At 37.3% G+C, this 19458-nt stretch overlaps 1 protein-coding gene across 20 annotated transcripts in view; it reads right to left on the bottom strand.

Moving 5' to 3' along the window:
• The window catches only part of MYCBP2 (MYC binding protein 2), a 172803-nt gene that overhangs the window by 140149 nt on the left and 13196 nt on the right, over positions 1-19458 (bottom strand). For all 20 annotated transcript variants that reach the window (XM_056491339.1, XM_056491451.1, XM_056491319.1 and 17 more), the window contains exons 2-3: positions 8955-9030; positions 1099-1314 (exon numbers count right to left, since the gene is read on the bottom strand). In XM_056491339.1, the coding sequence (XP_056347314.1) occupies positions 1099-1314; positions 8955-9030 (292 nt within the window). The remainder of the gene's footprint in view (positions 1-1098; positions 1315-8954; positions 9031-19458) is intronic.

Raw genomic sequence — 19458 nt, forward strand, 5'->3', positions numbered from 1 at the left:
GATTTATTTGATACAATCCAAGAGGACTCAGATGTAGTTCATAAACAAGGCTGACTTTATTTCTAGCGACCACATATTTTGCAATCATCAATCATGAAATTTCAGTTAGCTGACTTAGTTATGCTTCTCAGCAATTCTCGACTACTATTTTCTAGAGTGCCAACTTTGCCCTTCAGATAGTAACACCTAAATGCAATCATCTATAAAATCCTTATTTTCTAAGCCTAATTCAAACATTCTACATAACCACAGCTGCAGCCACCTTTTAAATTCAGCATTTGTATTAGTTTTAGGGCAAACATATAAACAAGGGAAGTTAACCTGAACACGCTTTTTAGATTCAGAAAAACAATATAAAGTACGATTCATAGCATTAATAAGGTAGCAATGAATGAAACTAAATGCATAGTTTTGTAATACATAATAAAAAACAAGTGAATCAACAAACTGAAAAAAAAAAAAAAGAAAAAAAATCAGTAAGTCCTATATTTCTGACTTTCCACCATTAATCCTACTGTAAGCACAGAAGCAGCCAATAGTAAAAAAAAACAGTCTAACTGTTCAACTATAGCATCAAAATCTTAACATGCATTAAAATCTGAAGCTGTCGGTACCACTAAGCACACTAAGGCCAAAAAAAGGAAAGAATAATTGACAGTTACTGCAATTACATGCATACCCAGCAAAATATCTTAGGAATCATTCCTCCAAAGTATTTCCATTATTAAAAAGATTTCTTCTTTTTGGAGGGTAAAGAAAAAGAAAGCACTCTACCATTATGAGCTGGTAGCTCCTCAGAGATATAAGAGCTGCCTTATTTGCATTATTTCTGTATAGATTTTGAGGCTGTAGGTGTTCAAGCACCAATACTTTTAAAGGAGCACAACTCGAGTGTTTACCTGATGTTTAATTGACTTTAATTTGGGCAGGTTCATATATCATCCTAATTTATCAAATAATTGTGAACTAGATGAACTACAAATAAAACTACAGCAGTGTTTTAAGCAGCTGCCTTATACTGCTGCTCTTTAATCCCCAAAAAGAATATACCAGCCTTACATGACATACATGGCACACCAAGTGGTATGAGTTACTTGCCTTTGGAAGTTTAATAGGTGGTTCTTTGGGCTCCTCTTCTTCATCACTGTCCGAATCCCCACTCTGGACACTGTTCTTTGAAGCCAAAGACACAGACGCTTCCTTTTTCTGCCACTCCAACACACAATGGCGGACATTGCAGTAAACATTAAAAGCTGAAGGATTGCTATGCAATCTGATATCTGGTATGGTTATTGTACTCTCTAAGTTTTCAGTCTGAAAAACAAGATTGGTTTTAGTTTATTAGTTTAGTAAAGTTTCACGCTTTGCTAAATATAAATAATCTCAACAGTTTCAATAATTTTCTCAGACCAAATTATTCCCAAACTTGAGACAACTTTGCTCTTGAAGTACCAGTTTTATTTCATGTAGGGAAGAAAGAAAGAAGAGGAAGAAATTTCAATAGATTCCATCTAGCTTTAGTCTCTACCTCTCTTAACTTGATGAGAACACTGGGACTAAAAGTAAAAGCAGCTCAGGGTACAGAATGGTCCAAACCTGTGCCACAGTGATAGGAGTAGCAGAATCAAGCTTTATCTTCTCAACATCAGTGTGTTTTGGGCGTTTTAATGATAACTGAATTTTGAAATGCTTCCCTTGTTATTCTAGTTGTTAGTTTTAACCTGCTGGCAAATACTATAAATTTAAGCTGTTTGGTAAACATACACTAGAAATTAAAATTTTCTTGCTTTGCCATTGAATGAAAACTGATGACAAGTTCAAAAACTCCTGTCAGGATGCTGCAGATAATAGTTTTGAGAATAATAATCTAATGGACTAATTCCTAAATACAGGAATCAAGGCCTATGACTTAACAGGACACCATTCTGTTTTCAGAAGCCCTGAGCCACAAAGGATGAGCTGGGAAATTGGTCTGAGAAGCTATCACTACTCTGGCCAACCTTGGTACCTACTACTTGTGTATTACTGTCAGCCTTGGCCAAGACACCAAGTAGCCTTCACGAAGGCTGTCACTGGACTTGGAAAAAAGAATAAGGAAAACCATTTTTAAAAAACATTTTTAAAAATCTGCTCTGTACTTTCCCAGTCTGCAACAGTAAGATGGGTGAAGAGTAATGACTGGAAAAAAACAAAACTCCACAATAATTAATTCCCAGGCACGGCTATTCTTTCTATCTGGTTGTGTACTAGCAAAGACCAAGCTGGTTTGTGCATAGGCTTTGAAAACTGGATTTCAGGCATATGGGAAGAAGTAATTCTCTCTGGGGACAGAGGGCACAAAGACCATGTAAGGAGAGATGTCCCAGCTTAAGAGTGCAGGACAAATCTGCTTGACCATGCAAGGCAAAATGTGGGGGATTACTAGGCCAGACAGATTCAGGGTCAGACAAACTTCACAAGGTCATTTTGGTTTCTTTCTTGTATTCTTGAGGGATAAGGAGAGGAGGGGCACAGTGAGAATGAAGGCTGTCTTTTTTTTGTTTTATTTATAGGGTATTAATATTGTTCATTGCCACATTCATCTAGCATGAAATTATGCAGGGAATTATACTACAGTGATTTGAAGCAGATGACTGAGAGCAGTGATGGGAAAGAGAACATTAAACTATGAGAGGAGGGGCAAAATATTTGAGAACCAGTGAACTGGATAATATTTTAATGGGGTGATTTATTTTTCTACAATATGGTTGCCACAATTTTCTACATCAAAAACATTTTTATCTGCACATACATTTTTATTAATACCAGAAATAAGACAAGACTCTAAGCTAGACCTTTTAACACCACATGCTACAAAATATAACAAAAAAAATGAAAATTACTTGAAAATATTTTGTTGCTTACATATTCTCTACTTTTGACTAAAATATTATTCTGACTGTACTGGTATATATTTATCTATCATTCCTTTCCATTAATACTAAAATTACTGCAAGGTAGAACATTAAGAAGCAATGCTTTAGTGTGCAGACTATTTTATCAAACACAGATTGTGTGTTTATTTTTCTCATCTGCATTGGTGTTAGCAGTAAGCACAAAAATATAAAGATAATGAAGGAGGAAACAGAAAAAGTTCCCTACACACATACTCAAGCTTGGCAGTTTTTTTTCTTTAGCTCAATATTAATGTCTTTGAAACAGTAAAGCTCCTCTTAAAAATCCCACAAAATTAATCAGTGCAAGAACCCAAGGTAAAACTTCATATGTTATTCCAGTACCAAAATAAATTTGGATTGACCCCACTGACAATGAGCTTTTTTTTTTTTAAAGTTTATTTAACATCAGAAAACTCAATAGTTATAACTCTTCAGTACAGCTCCAGTTAAGGCAAATACATGGTATAAGCTTTCAGCTTTAAAGCTAGCTCAGTTGAATGGCACAGGTTAAATTCCTTAGTAAACTTACTTTACTGAAGTTTTTTACTGACAGTTACAGGAAGATAAAGAGATATCTCAGAGGCTCCAGATATTTATCTGAAAGTTCACTTATCTAGTTAGTATCACATATTGCAACTTGTGTGAAGAGTTTCCATTCCAATTCTTTCCTGTCAGCTCTGCTAAGTCTTTGATCCAGGAGCCTAAGTTCTGTAGCTTATATAGTCTCATTTGAAACAGACTGGCCAAACTGTTAAACCAGCACGGATGATTTTAAACATTACAGTGCTAGATAAAATCAATGTATGTTTTCTTGCCTGTTAATAACAAGCTAATTTTCGGAAATAAACTCCTTATTCTCAATAATTTACAATTATTAACCAGAAAGCACTTTAAGTATTCGCTGTGTTCAGTGTTTTGCTTTTCTACAATATGCATGAACAATACTTACATACAGTAATCTCCTACCCAGACTTCCATACAGCACAACATTGTCCAGAAACTTCATCATAAGGTAAAGAACACTGATGTGATTTGTGATGGATTTGCTCAAGTCTAAGAGGTTTAACTATAATAGTTATAGTTGCTAGGTCTTCAGAACAAACATCTGTTTAAAAGTGGATGTATATGAACACACCTCACTTTCTTAGATTTCCTTTACATAAGGCAAGAATGCAGCTGACAACAACAACAAAAAAAAAACCACTAAAACTTTCTGCCCCTCTAATGCAAATGCTCAGTCAGTGAGTAGCTTTTCTTGTTTTCTTCTTTCTTCAACATTGGTAGAGGAAAGTAATGAAAACAGACATCAGTTTTTTCCATAGAAACAAGTGTTTTTCCTTTCCAGATAACAGATTCCTAGTTTCACTGAGGTCAGATACACTGAACAAGTCAGAAAACTGGGATTTAAGTTCACCCCATCATCATCTGAAAGTCTTTTCTGCAGCTAATGGGTGCCTTCTACACAGTTCTCCAATATTATGAGTCTCATGATATCACCTGCACAATCTTGCTGCTGACTCATAGATTTTGAGGTAGAATACATCAGTAAGAAAATCTAACCAATATCCGTACCTACAGAACCTCACTATCAAACTAATAAAGTCTGCTTTAACTTACAATTCTCTTAATGATACTGCCTTTCATGTTGGCACAAAATATATCTACATTGCCAAGAAAAACAGTAGAACATAAAACCAAAATGCTAATCAACTTCTAAGAACCCACTAAAGCAATTCACTAATTTTGCACAGATCTAGAATTATTAATAATCCAAACAGACTGCTCTTGAGCCACAGGTTAAATTATTTCAGAAAGAAACAATGCCTTACAGCTTGTTTTTGTGGTGTTAAGAATATCAAGATTCCCATGACACTTGTGAATAAGGTGAAGATCAGCAATCACTTTTTCTGCCTCTGAATGTCCAATTCTTAACAGCTGCTGGAATATTGTAATACAAAGCACTCATTAAATTTGACTACAAACTCAGCTTCTAGAGAGCCTAAGTAAAAGATGAGATGATAGCTTCTACATCAGCTTTTGTCCCAAAGCATCTGGTTTCTCGGAAAATGACATTGCTACTGCTTTCAAAAAGAAGAGAGCTTACAGACTGGAAAATAGAATTTTGCTGTTTGACTCAGTAGTTTTCATATGAGCTGTAACACAGTGGGAACATAGTTCTGAATCTTCATCTTTGCTGTTTCACTTGGCATCATCAAAAATTAAATGTGCACTTTCTTAAATCAACATAATTGGTGAAACATACATTGTAAAACTTAAATATCTACAATTGGTGAACACAGTTCTAATACATAAAGATTTTATCTCTTGTGTGTTACTTTTTATTTTCTGAAAGATGGATGCTAACTTATGAGAGAGAGAGAGAGATCAAAGCACAGATGCCCACACCCTGATGCCTGGCTTGCTCTTGTAAACATACAGTCCCTGCTAAATGGAAGAATGAATTATGTAGGAGAGGGTAAACAGCACAAGTTTGGTTCAAAAGATAAGAGCAACCTACTACTAACTGCTCTTCTCACTCAGCCTTTTGTAATGCTCCAGTACATTCTCCTCAAGGAAAGGAGTGGGAAAAACCAAAATCCTCTGGTCACCTTTACACTTGTCTCACACATAAAGCAACTGTTTTCCCTAAAGATGAAATCCATACATAGCTTATTTTCTGACCTATTTTTTTATTCCTCTTGAATCAGATGACTGTAGTAATGGTTTATTCTTAAACATGATGGAAATAGTCTATAATCTAGGAGAGGAAAGTTAATCTGCCGTTAAAGATGGGTCAGGTTATAATAACCATCTGATCTAATCCATGTGTAACACTGAAAAGAGCAGCTCACCAAATTCTTCCTCGGACAGTCAAAGATCTCTTAGAAAGAGATGCCCTCTTGAGGTTGAAAGACCAAAAAATACAAAAGCCACTGAAAACAATGCCAAATTATTTGAGAACCTACAGGTGTTTTTAATGAGACAATATTCATCCCAGTCAATCTGTTTTATACATCTATTAATTAAATTACAATTAATTTGTCTGCTACATGAATCTCCCCCTTGAAGTTACATCCCTCCCATTTGTATAAAGCTAAAAAAGTTGTAGCTTAAACCTGCTGCATAAACTAAACATGTAGACGCCAGTCATTTCAAGTACAAGCTATGTTTGGTGGACAACAATTATTCAGTATTCTTCAAATAACATGAGGAAAACAGAAGATGGTGAACTGTGGTTTTCTGTCTAAGTCTCTCTTTCACACAAGTGTCTTAAGCAGCACTTTGCACAGCAAGAGGAAAAATCCAGGGTGTCTGAAAGGGAGAGGGGGGGTTAGCAGCAATATTTGTAGCACTGGGGAAAGTTACATGGACTTAAAATTTTCTGGTGATATTTTTTGCTAAAGGAAAAAAATAAAGGGGAGAAGGCAGGTAGGGACTAGGATCCAAGGTGCTACACCCATGTCTAACAACCAGATAGCTGTTTTCTATGTAAGTCATTTATGTCAGCAGTGAATTTCTAAAGCCAAAATAGACTGCACTACATGGAAAACTTTTATACCTCCATTAAAAAATAAATACTAAACCACAAACCCAAAACTTAGTTATAGTTCAAATACCAGTGATCATAGCACAACCCAGCTTAGAAACAGAATAAAGCTCAAACTACTGGGCTGTGTTAAACACTAATTAGCTTTATACCTAAAATGTTCTAATATTTAATGCTTAAATGGTGGAAAAATTTTTCTTCCATTTGCTCAACAATTACTTCTTTTAAAGTTCTCTTCCATTACTCAACCACTTTTAGTAAGCACAGGATATAAATAACAAATTTTTGGGTTTCTTTATCTTATTCATGATTGAAGGCCCTCTCTGCCTCTACTAAGTATATTAAGAGAAAGCTTCCACCTCTGATCAGACTAAAAGACCCTTTTTCTTCAAAAAATAAGCTGATGTACACAAACTCTACTGCTCAGAATGTCCAGGAGTAAAAACTTTTCAAATTGCTCTATTTTAAATCTTCCAAATGGAAGTTCATATTTTCCTGACAATAGACACATCCATTTTCAGACCTTCCAGTGCAAAAATAATCACTGAGCTGATTCTGCCATGGTAAGCATTCTGATGCATTGAAAAGTATATAAAAAATCAAGAACAAAAAAACCCTCCCATAACAAACCAACTAAAAAAAAAAACAAAAAACAAAACCACCCCACTTTGTCAGTTTCATAACCTCAAGATATGAAGCTGGTTTTATCTTTCCCTTCTCAGCTATATTTTTCAAGAAAAACACAATTTTTTGCTATCATGCAGAAACAAGCTGGAGTGCCTTTCTGTACCAGAGTCACTTTGAATGAAGACCAATGTTCTAATGGTCAACCTCAAATGGTCTGCCTCAAACACTGTCTAGAATAATGGCAGCAGTGAAAGACATACAAAAGCCCATTATGATTTTGAAAGATATAAATCTCAATGCTTCAAGTAGAAACTGACTTAGACCTGGAAAAATCTTAAGAACAACCTTTCATAAGGTGAGGAGAGGAGATTATCAGTAGTGCCATATCCACAACTCTTCAAAGAACTAGTATGTAGTAGTATGTTCACATTGTCTTGACCAAGGATCCTGCCATTCCATTTATCCAAACTTATGCAACTAAATCTAAGAACTACATCCAACTGTTAAGCTTGTGAACAGCCATTCTGTATTTAGCTTTCTACCTGGCAGTAAAACTAGAGCCCCACCAACTAAATGGACAAGGGCCCCTTTATACAGTAACAACGATCAAAGCTTATTTTAAAACTTTATTTTAAAAGCACAAATTTCTGTCACCAGACAGAACATACAGACTAATTACATTCTGTGAAATTTCTCTGAATTTCTAACTTGGTTTTCTTTCTTGACAATGGGTTGATAAAGTCATGGAGAGTACAGAGCTAAAACTTCTTACAGCAACTGAAGAAAGGACTGAGAAGTTCAGTTTGGACCACAAATATTTTACTGTACAGTGCTGAAAACAGAAATGAAGATAAGCTCTTTCTATACCATAGTCTGAAGCTGCACTACTTGAGATAAGCAGAATAATCTGGTAAATTTCCAAAGAGTCAACACCAAATGAATAGATAGAGCACTTACTTCACCCTCCCAAAGTCATCTGTCTTGAGATACAGTAACTACGTGAGGTCTGGCAAATAGGGATAAGATGGCCAAGTGGCTCTACAGAGCATTTGTACTATAAGGACATTCAGCTGACTAGAAAGTGTTTTCACTGGATATTTCAGTGGTTCTGTCCTTCAGAACCATTCCAAAAATGAGCTTTCTCTTTACTGACTACAAGCCTTCATGCCTACAGCAAGCCTTCATGAAAATCCCTCCAAGATTCTAGCTTAAATAGACAAATAATAGCTCTCTAATAGAGAAAGTATGCAGCACAGCAGTAGTTTAAAATAGCACTACTTCTGCATAAATTTATGCTCTCTAAAGACTAAAGATGTAAACATTTTTATTAAGTTCACTGTATGGTTCCCATGAATTTAAAGTGATGGAAGGCAGGGGCTACATGGGGAGAAGACATTACTAGAAACACTCAGGTATCATTTATTACATTTTCCATTATTGAGGAATTATCAGAGGTAACTTTGGAGTCCTTAGAACGCTCCCTTTTCTCCTTCAGCCAATATGGCCAAATCTTTGCAGCAGTAGTCTCTAACTGTTGGCTAGACACAGATCTCAAAATTTACCTCTAAGATCAATATGTTTAGCTACACTTAGGGTTTAGGAACTGGAGAACTAAAAACACTGTTCATATTATTTCTTGTTGAATGTTAGTAGCAAAAGCAGCTGAGTAAGGTTCACATTGGTATCATGGTCATGTAGGATACAGTACACAGACAATACTGGTCTGCTATTAACTCCTCTAAACAAACAAATTGTTAGTCACACTTAGGTTTTCTTGCATTTCTCTGAACTGAAGTTACTGTCATTTTTGAGTCAGAACGTTGTCAGGTTAGTTATAGGCTTACCTTATTGCGTGTTTTTACTTTCAATTTAGTCTTCTGTTTTCTTTTCAACTTTTTCTTGCTAAAAAGTTTCTTACTTCTGAAAAAGAAGAAAAAAAAAGCAATGAGAACAATAAAAATAAACTCCCTTCTGTACCCCGTGCTAAAAATCACAGAGGGAAAGAAATATCAGAAGCACTCTAAAATTTTTCTTAGGCAAAGGGAATAACCACAGGTAAAATTTCAGAATTCTAAACAGAATACAAAGCACTTGAAATTATGTTTTCCTAATGTTCCACTGAATTATGGGCCTTTACTCTCATCAATTTAAGCAGAATATACGCTAGAAGAGAAACAAGTCCCTGAGCTCTCTACTGGCTTACACTATTGTTTCTATTACAAGTTCGTTAGTGCCACAGCAATGCTAGAAGCTAGAATTATTGACAATTCCCAGTAATACAACCTGTTAGTACAGAACATTGCTTTGTGAAGTTGTTATCACACTAAGATTCAAGCCTTCCAAGACAAACGAAAGCTTTAAAAATACATCATTAAGCAGAAGATTCAGCTGGTGGAAGAAACTGCATTTTCTTTACCTTTTGTTTGGACTATTTCCAACCTCACTTTATAGACTTAATGTCCATCCCTTTACATTACAGATTTAACTAACACACACTTCTCTAAGATCTTTTAAACCTCTTCTGCCCACACTCTTTTTCTCATTTTACTACCCAGGGGAAAAAAAAAAAAGACATCACGGAAAAAGACACCATATGCATATACGCTTGTTCTGTCACCATCACTGAGGTTACTCTGAAATGCATGTTTTTTAACCTACTGCTTCTTCAAAAAAAAAAAAAAAAAAAAAAAAAAAAGTCATATGTTACATGTGCAGCATACCTTATATATAAGGTTACCTTATACAGGACTTCAAGCAACAGCTACTAACATTCCTCTGTACCACAAACTTTACTCAAATAGCTTACAGTTCAGATTAGTTGAAAAATAAAGCTATTACATCTGAAAATCACAGGCAGTGAGAAGTTGCATCTTCAGTAACAGACTGAGAATCAGAAGAATCTTAATATTTTATTCAAACTACTTTGTTCTAAATAAAAAATCTGAGGTTCTAAAAGCATAGTTACTATCCTGTACAGCATTCAGACTGCAAGAATATAGAAGCCTCATGGTCCAGCAGTTAAAAGCTGGAAAAACTGAAGCCTGACAATAGCCAGCAGTGAGCATACAAGCTCACACAAAGAATTCCTGCAGAGTATGCCAAGAAAGCTGCCTCCTAGAAATTTCCCCACTTTTCCCCTCTTGACCTATACCAGAAGAATGTATGTTCCTCAAGACACTTCCTACAGAAACAAACCAGCTCACTGCTTTTCTTACGAGAAACAAACACCATTATCCTGGAGTTAAAAGAACCGTTTCAGTGAGCAGTGAACAGGAATGCTCCCACCATCTCCAGAGACTTAAAGCTTACAAACAGAATGGAGATGACTGCTCAAGGTTCCCCCAACAGTAAAGCTGTACATATGCCAATTAAGAAGCAAGGAAAAATGCTTCATAAAACCTTTACTGCTCAAATTCAACAATCAAACTCCATAGTCCAACTCACTATTTAGCTTTTCTTTAATTAGACAAGTTTTTTCTTCCTTATTAGCATTTAATGCAGCTTATTCTGCTGTCAAACATTAAGAACAATGCAGCCCCTTCCATTCTGTAGCCACTCAATCTGCTCTGGACCTAATAACCTTCTGTGAAACTTACACCCTAACCTTCAGTTTAAAAGTCCTGACGAAAGCATCTTCTGGGCTCTCTCAGTCCATACCACACCTAAACCACACGTTGACTAAAGCTGAAAACAATACTTCTTGTTTGCTGTTAGGAAGAGGAAGAAGAAACAACTCATATGCCTCCAAGGTCAAAGTTTTAATTGCATTCCAGGTATTCTTTGGCACCTTCACAGTAATATGGCATAGCAGACCTATTTAATCCAGACTAGCACGAAAACATTTCCCTGCAAACCTCAAAATTGAGCTTCCAATACTCTTTATCTATCTGCTCTAATAATTATGCCTCTTAAACACAGTTTGATTTGCAACCACCATAGACAACTTGATATGACTAGCTTCCTTCTTTTTGTTTTAAAAGATACTAATTCAAGTTGCCAGGACATTTCAAATTTCATCCTTCCTGCCAAAATCCTTGAAAACTTTCCAAATTTGTTACAGTCTGCAAACATCATAAACACCTTTTCACCTTGTAAATATTTCACTGGACCGGTCCCTGTAATTTTTGCAAGTATTTCTTTGTGTTTACACATACATCTGAAAAACCCCCAAATTAAGCCTTTTCCCTCCCCCCAAGATTGGACTCATTTCCATAGTAACAAAACCTCTGCCATTTGGCAGATTACCTTCATTTGTCACGACACCCACACAATGTTTTTTCCAATTAACAAACAAGAAAGGTCAGCAGTGGGTTTAGTGATGGTGCTAAGATCTCCCTCATTCATACAACAACCATTAAAAATGCTGCAAGGAGTAGCACAGTCTGACTGTTCCACTGTGGCAGTCTTCAGCAAGTTTTGGGCTTGAATAATTTTACATGTAAACAATTTGGGATAGAAATGCCATAGTAAGAATCCACAATTATGTTCCTATATTTTCTAAAAATGAAATCTCAAGGAGATGGGAAGTATACTTTCTTCCATATCCAAACAAACCTTCAGAACAAGTAAGCAATTAATAAGAAATACCTCATCACACTAATTCTATAAATAGTTCTGAGCAACCTACAATTACTATGCATAATACTAATATATTCACAATGTACCTGCCCATAACAAAGATATATCTGATTGTTCACAGTTCTACACTAAGATGCTTTAAAATTCAGAAAAAAAAAGTATAAAATGTGGGCAAATATATTTATGAAAAACAATGTTAAGCAGATTATGAGCAATTTTGTTGGAAACAACATGTGTTAATTATAAGCCCAACTCTTCTACTGCCTGAAGATTAACAAGATCTGATATGGCTCAGCTGGATCTTTTAGCTAAATTATTAATTATATTTCTGGTTAACAATTGTAAGCTGCTGCTGGCTGTTATTTCTAAAGGTCTTGATACTCAGCGCTAACAATCAGCTTCTACTGGCAAAAGGCCTTTAGCCTTCAACTTCTAACTCAGCTGTTGATACCATTTTGTTTACAGATAACAAACACTCATTATCAGCAAATCTCAGGCAGGCTTTCTGCAAACTTCTTCTAGACATTATAACATTGGAGATCAAGTTTTGAACTGGACCACAAAGGAAGTGCAAGTCAAATGAGCACAACCATAAAGACACATTGACAAAAAATACTGCAGCAAATGGACACAAAAAGAGTGAATGGTGCTATTACAGCCTTTACAGAAAAATCTGTTGAGAATAAAATAAATACCTAAAATGTTTAACCCTGGAATACGAAATAATTGCCTCAAATCAAAGGCAGAGGAAAAGAAAAAAAAAGGAGGGTAAAGGGGAGGGTGGATAATAACCAATTGCTTGACAATTTAAAACAGGTAGAACAGCTATTAAATGACATGACTGAAACTTCCAATCAGGCTTGCAGCACCTGCAGTAGGAGGAGTAAAAAAAACCAGAAGTAGCATTAACTAGTACTTGAACTATTTGATGCATTATTAGGGAGACATTGTTCAGTTGTCTCAACACCACTGCTCTTAGTCTGTTTAAATGAGATGAAGAAATGCAAACAGAGCATCTTCCCTCAAGGTGCAACAGTCTTGAACTGCAATTCATAAGCTTAAATTTGAGGATAGCTTTACATGTTGAGTTTGTGCTCCTTGCCTCAATGCTGCTACTGAATTACTCAATATGGATTAGCATTATGTTAGTGTTACACCTACATAACATCTTCCAGACTGTATGTTACACCAAATGCATGCCTAACAAATGGAAAAAATATTATTCTCTCTCTGCTGCTGAGGCAGAATAGGAACAACAAAAGTCTTATTTAAGTTCTGTCTGACCTAAACCCCTCGCTTCTGGAACATGGCACCAAAGAGCCACTGTAGCTAGTACAGTATTAGACACAGTTGTTCTGCTGTTGTACCTTTGAGTACGCTTTTGAAAAAAATTTGAATTTAGCAAACCACATGCTAAGACATCCTCAATTTTAAAACTTCCAAGGAACTTTAACTCAGAGCATTTGTCTAAACTTGCTGGCTCTGGTTCAAGAGCTACACATCTTTGGGAAGAAGTATACCGTTGACAGGGCAGGTCTAGCAAAGAGTAGCTGTGTTGAGATAAATGACAAAGATATTCTGTTACTCTGTTTCCGTAAGTGCTTACTCAACACAGTTAGCTTAAGCATTCAAGGGCTTGTGGAAATCCCTTAAGAGGCAGCAGCCATTCAGTCAACACTGAAACAGTCAGGTTTGTGGTACCAAACCTTTTGTTTGCTCCATTAGGTGAAATATTGCTGCTGCTGATCAGCCTGGTTAGACAAGATGCAGAAGCATTTGCTTCTGAACAGCCCAAAGTGAAATCCCCATCTCAGATTGTCAAGGAGACAACAACAGCAAGCTATTATCACTCATGTAGTCATCATCAAGTTTGAGGGCATTTCATCACAACATCGTTTTTCTGAACGAAGTGACTGCAGGTGAAGTTCAGGAACCTGAAAGAAGGGAGCAAGACCAAAGCAGGAAAACAACCCTAGACTTCCTAAGAACAGACTTCATCAATCAAGAACAGCCTGTTCATCAATCTGCTTTGAAGAATCCATGGGACACAGTTCCCTGGAGAGAAAGGGGTACAGAAGAGCTCTCCGACGCCAGCCGATTGGGGGAGTTGACTCATGTTCTACACACAACTTGCAATGCTGTATCTGGAATACCACCACCAGCTCTGGGTGCCCCAGCACAGGAGACACTTGTTTACTGGAGTGAGTCCTGAGAAAGGCCACTAAGATGCTTAAAGAACTCGAGGTTCTGTCATATGGGGAAAAACCAAGCAAGTAGAGATTGCTTAGCTGTGAAAAGAGAAAACCTGGAAGAGTAGAGGTGGAATCTCCACGTGAATATCTCCACCTCCACCTGATGGGAGAGAGCAGAGATGATCGAAACATACTCTTCTAAGCAGTATCCAGTGACAGGCCAAGAGGCAATGGAGAAAAAAAAAAATAAATAAAGGAATTCCAATTAAACCTAAGAACTGCAAAAATAGTCAGACTGGAACAGGTTCCCCTGAGAGGCTGCAAATTTTCCTTCCTCGAAGACACTGAAAATACAATTGGACTATGATCAGAGTAACCTACTCTGGTTGATTCTACTTTGAGCGCTCGACAGCTTCCAGAAGCCCCTTCTAATCTCAACTATTCTGTGATCTTCACCATGCGCTTGTAAAACAAAGTAAAATTTGACTGTACAATAAACATGCTTCTGCATTGTGGAAAGAGTGTATTTTTTCTCATTCTGAGTTTTGCATTTCTCCTGGTGTCATGCCATGTTTCTGATTATGCTTCCAAGTAGAGACATACTGAGCTTTTCATCTGCTCGCCATCTGGATCAGCAAACAGACATCAAAATCAGGCATAGGAGCAACTTCTATGGGAATTAGTCAGCATAATCAAACCTACAACAGTACACAAAGCTAACAAGAGAATAAGGGATGAAAACTACTTTATCACACTTAAAATATATGTCTGCATTAAGACAAGCCAGTCACTTGAATTAATCCACACTTTCTTGGATATAACCAACACTCACAGGTACACTAAGAAGAGCATGCATGACAGAGAACATGCTTACATTCAACAATCAAGAGCCTCTCTCTGCAGATATGCCAATATGGACACTGTACAGGACCTTTTACAACACTTTTTCAAAGAAAGCTTGTGCACACAGCATGTCACCCAGAAAACTAAAACATAATTTGTCAAATGGAAGGTACTCTAGAATCAGTAAAAAGAGTGTCTGGAAAGAGCCCCAAAAGGTCAGCATTTCCATTTCCTGGTCTATCATAGAACTGAGGGTCCTGGTCAATGACAGGCTGATTCTGAGTCAGCAATGCCCTGGCAGCCAGGAGGGCCAGCTCTCTTCTGGGGGGCATCAGGCACAGCATCACCAGCCAGGCAAGGGAGGGGATTGTCCTGCTCTGCTCTGAGCTGGGGCAGCCTCACCTCCAGTGCTGGGGCAGCTTTGGGCACCTCAATATAAAAAGACATTAAACTATCAGAGAGCATCCAAAGGAGGGCCAAGAGGATGGTGAAGGGTCTGCAAGAGGAGCAGCTGAGGTCACTGTTCACCTCACTGCAGTTACAACTTCCTCATGAGGGGAAGAGGAAGGGCAGGTACATATCCTTTACTCTGGTGACCAGGACAGGATTTGAAGAAAAGGCATGAAACTAAGTTGGGAGGTTTAGGCTGGATATCAGGAAAACATGGTTCATCCAAAAGGGTGGCTGGGCACTGGAAGAGGCTCCCCAGGCAAGTGGTCACAGAACCAAGCCTGACAGTTCAAGGAGTGTTTGGACAATGCTCTCAGGCACACAGTGTGACTCTAGGGAATGGTCCTGTGCAGGGCCAGGAGGTGGACACTGATCTTTATGGGTCCCTTCCAACCTAGCATATTCTATGATTCTAGTCAAATTCCACTGCATTCCCAACATCTTTTTTCCGTGGAGAGATATTAAAACACTGCCAATGATCACACTAGCACCATGTCCTATGAAATCCAACTAAAAAACTCTTTTTGAGCTCTTTTCTAAATGGTCTTTATAGCAATCAAATGCTATTTTTCACAGAAAAATCAGTTTATTTTTCTCTTTCTCCGCAACTTGCTTGATTTTTTTTCAAGTCAGAGCAGAAATTAGTCTTCTGACAATTAAGCAGTCTCAGTTCCTTCAGCCTAAATCATACTCATTTACATCACTACCACCTAATTTCACTATTCTCTCATAGTAACCAGTCCTTCTTCAGAAAACAACAACAAAAAAAGGAAGTGGGAGAAAAAAGGTCCCACGATCCTGAAATGCAAACAAAAGATCAAGAATTACTTCAGGTTTCCTACACAAAAGAGAAAAGAATCTCTCACAATTTGAAATAAAATTCTGCAACACTCCAGTAGCATAGCTGCTTCTGAATCACCATCACTTTATGATTTTATAGAATGCACAGAATCACTCATGAGGTACCTTTCATTCATTGCTGGTTTTACATTTTTGCTAACTGGTTTGGTAGTGGGATTTTCTGAAACTAAGAATTTACAATCTTAAATATATCTAGTCTTCCACAGTTTTACATCCTCTGTTAACTTTTTCATCTACAATCTCAACTGCAACTCTGAAACTCTCAATGAGAGACTATACAGTTCAGGACCTAGGACAGATCCAAAGCAACAGCTACGGCCTGCTCTCACATGCTTCCCTTTTGACAGCCATTTCACAGCATCTCTCCAGGATGAGCTCCTGTGTTGTTTTAAATCTACTTTACAGTTGTTTTATCTAGAACAGAGGCAGCCAAATCATCTGGCTGAAGGCAACACACCTAAAAATTCTAGCTGAATTAGTACAGTCTAGACAATAAGACAACAGGAGCAACATCTGCTTTTCTTACTTGCACCTGCTTGAAAAATCATAAAATCATTAAATGCCTGATAGATCCCAATTAAATCACTCAAAGCCTTCCCTTTTCCAGGCTGAACAATCCGTTCTCTCAGCCCTTCCTCACAGGAGAAGTGCTCCATCCTTCTAAACATCTCAGCTGCCCTTGCTTGAATTCACTCCAACAGGTCTATGTCCTTCCTGTGATGGGGACTTAGCTGATCACGTCCAGCCTCTCACCCACCAGCACCTCCAAATCCTTCTTTGTGGGGGGCTGCTTCATCTGTTCATCCCCCAGCCTGTGTTAATAGTGAGGATTGTCCCAACTCAGGTGAAGCACCTTGCACTTGGCCTTGATAAACCTTATGAGATTCCTGTGGGCACACTTCCTGAGTGCTTCCTGGTGCAGTAAGGGCTCTGATACACTCACTGATCTGGTATAATAAGATCCATCACATCTGCATCAGGTTTTCCTGCTGTACAGAAAATCAGAAGGTACTCTTCTGATGAAATACAATGAGCATTTTTACGGTTTTTTCCTTGTCTTCTGTAAACAGGTAATTTATTTGACACTTGATCACAAAAAGAACAATACCATTATGAAGACCAACTTAAAAGCAACCACAACCTCTGCTGGAATTCCGTATTTCCCAGATCATTTACTCCATCCTCTGAAGTGCTCCAAAATAGTTCTTAAATTTGTAATCCAGCTTCAAGGCAATTTAATATCAAACACAGAACTACAGCTGATAAGCATCAGTTCACTTGTCAGCAAGATACTTACTATACACTCATTGCTACAGAAGTTCTGTAGAACTATTAGAGTTTCAAAATAAAGGAAAGGCAATACTAAAGAAAAAAGGATTATCAAGTCTGCTCAGAAGATCTGAGATCTCAAAATTGTGAGACCATCTTATTTTAAAGGACATTCTGACTTGCTATGAACAACTGAGAAGCATCTGGCATAGAGCCAAGGAGAAACAAAGAAAAGAAGAAGTTCAAGAGAAGTTCGGAACATACAAGCAACAACTCACCTTAAGGAGCTGACAACGATAAGAAACAGAACAAAGGAAGTGGGCAGAGCTTCAATGGCCTAATCTATAGACACAGAAGAGGTTTTATGACCAGAGAACTCAGTATCAATAAAACTACATGGAGCCCGCATGTTGGCAGAAGAGGTATCATGAGACAAAATGCAACTGACAAACTTTGCTGTAAAAATGTATTAGAGCTGCTACCTGCATACTCCCTATTTTTGTACCTCTGCACACATACATAAGCTTCAGTGTTCAGCAGCCTTATTTCTATGAACTGGATGGAGGGTTACATTTTTTTGAAAGCAACTACTTCTTTTAAGACCCTCTACATACAGTATCTCCCATATTTAGGTATGTACTGCATCCTTGCAAACAAAAAACCTTTTGATTGCTTCTAAGTTTCAATGTAACTTCTGCACTGTTATTTCAGCTGCCAAGAATTCTAGCATCTGTAATGAGAAACAGCCTTACAAAAAGCCCCATAAAGCAATCCAAAGTAAACTATTCACCTAAACAAAATGCTATACACCTTTTACAAAGCTGGCACACAGAATACGTACTTTAGCATTGCATCTGTAACTGTAAAATGGGAGATGCTCAGAAAACGGTTCTAACATTAGGTCCAGCCTATATCAAACACCTAATTCTGTTCTTGCTTTTGTGTTTCTCCATCCAACTTACACCCACACAAATCCACCAATTAGTGTTAAAGTGGTACAAGTCAAGAGGACCAAGCCAAGCATTTCATGACATTTAGGAGTTGCTGAAGTACCCTGCAACTGAACTTTCCTAAGGCTTCCCATGCTTAACTTTCCGTCCTTGCAGATACCTTCCATTGATAACTAAGTAGCCAACATGTTTATCCTTTCTTCTACTGCTGAACATCCAGCACACTTTCAATCATGGGGAGGGACAGCATCAGCAGGTTGCACGAATAAAGAAAGAAAGTAAATATCACTCAAAACCCCCCAATCTGCTCTTGTCTTGATAGACAAAATGTCTGCTTACAAACCACAGCTACAAGAGCTTTTTAAAGCTTCATTTTTCATATCACCTACAGTAATATCTATCAAGTTCCCAAAAGGACTTGACATAAAACAGTTAACAAGGAATAAAATACATACATATAAACTGAAACCTGGCACACAAATGCCTATCACACAAATACATAAACTCTTAGTGTAATGCCAAACTAAGTAGTGGCAAGCTTTATGAAATAAACATGCACCAAGTATATAACAAACTGACCCAAAATTTTACAAATCACAGATAGAAGAAAAACAAGAATATTGATTTCTGAAGAAATAAATGCACTGAATCTTTTCACTGTGATTTGGCAATGAAATCTACAGAAAAAGAGGAAAAAATGCTTTTTGCAAGAACTAGTAGTTAGTATTCCAGGATTTTAAAGTATCTCTGAAAAGAAAACTATTGCTTTGTAAAATACCTCCATGAAACAGTTGCTTGACCTTCCCTTCCTCTTTGCACAGTTGCAGGCAGGATAGGAAAAATAAGATACTGCTTCTGCCAAAATCACAGCCAAAGTAGCTCAGTTGCATGACAGTTGGCTCACAAACCTTATTTTTGCCTGTTGTGATATATTGCTAGTCTGAACACAGTATTTGCTCCAAAAAGAAAAAACAGTGGAAGGCTGCAGAGAGGAAAGCTAAGATTTTTGCAGTAATATCTCCAAACTGGGGACTAATTGCAACTAGACAACAGCCAGAAAGACTTCAACATAAAAAACACCTTAAATTCAAAAATACTCTAAATAATAAATTACTTACATTTGGATTTTGTTACCATGCAGTTCTTCCTACAAGAATGCTTGGACAAAAATGCTGCTTTGCCTTATCTAAAACTGCAACTGTTCC

The sequence above is a fragment of the Oenanthe melanoleuca genome, chromosome 1, assembly GCF_029582105.1.
Source record: "Oenanthe melanoleuca isolate GR-GAL-2019-014 chromosome 1, OMel1.0, whole genome shotgun sequence".
Classification (NCBI taxonomy): domain Eukaryota; kingdom Metazoa; phylum Chordata; class Aves; order Passeriformes; family Muscicapidae; genus Oenanthe; species Oenanthe melanoleuca.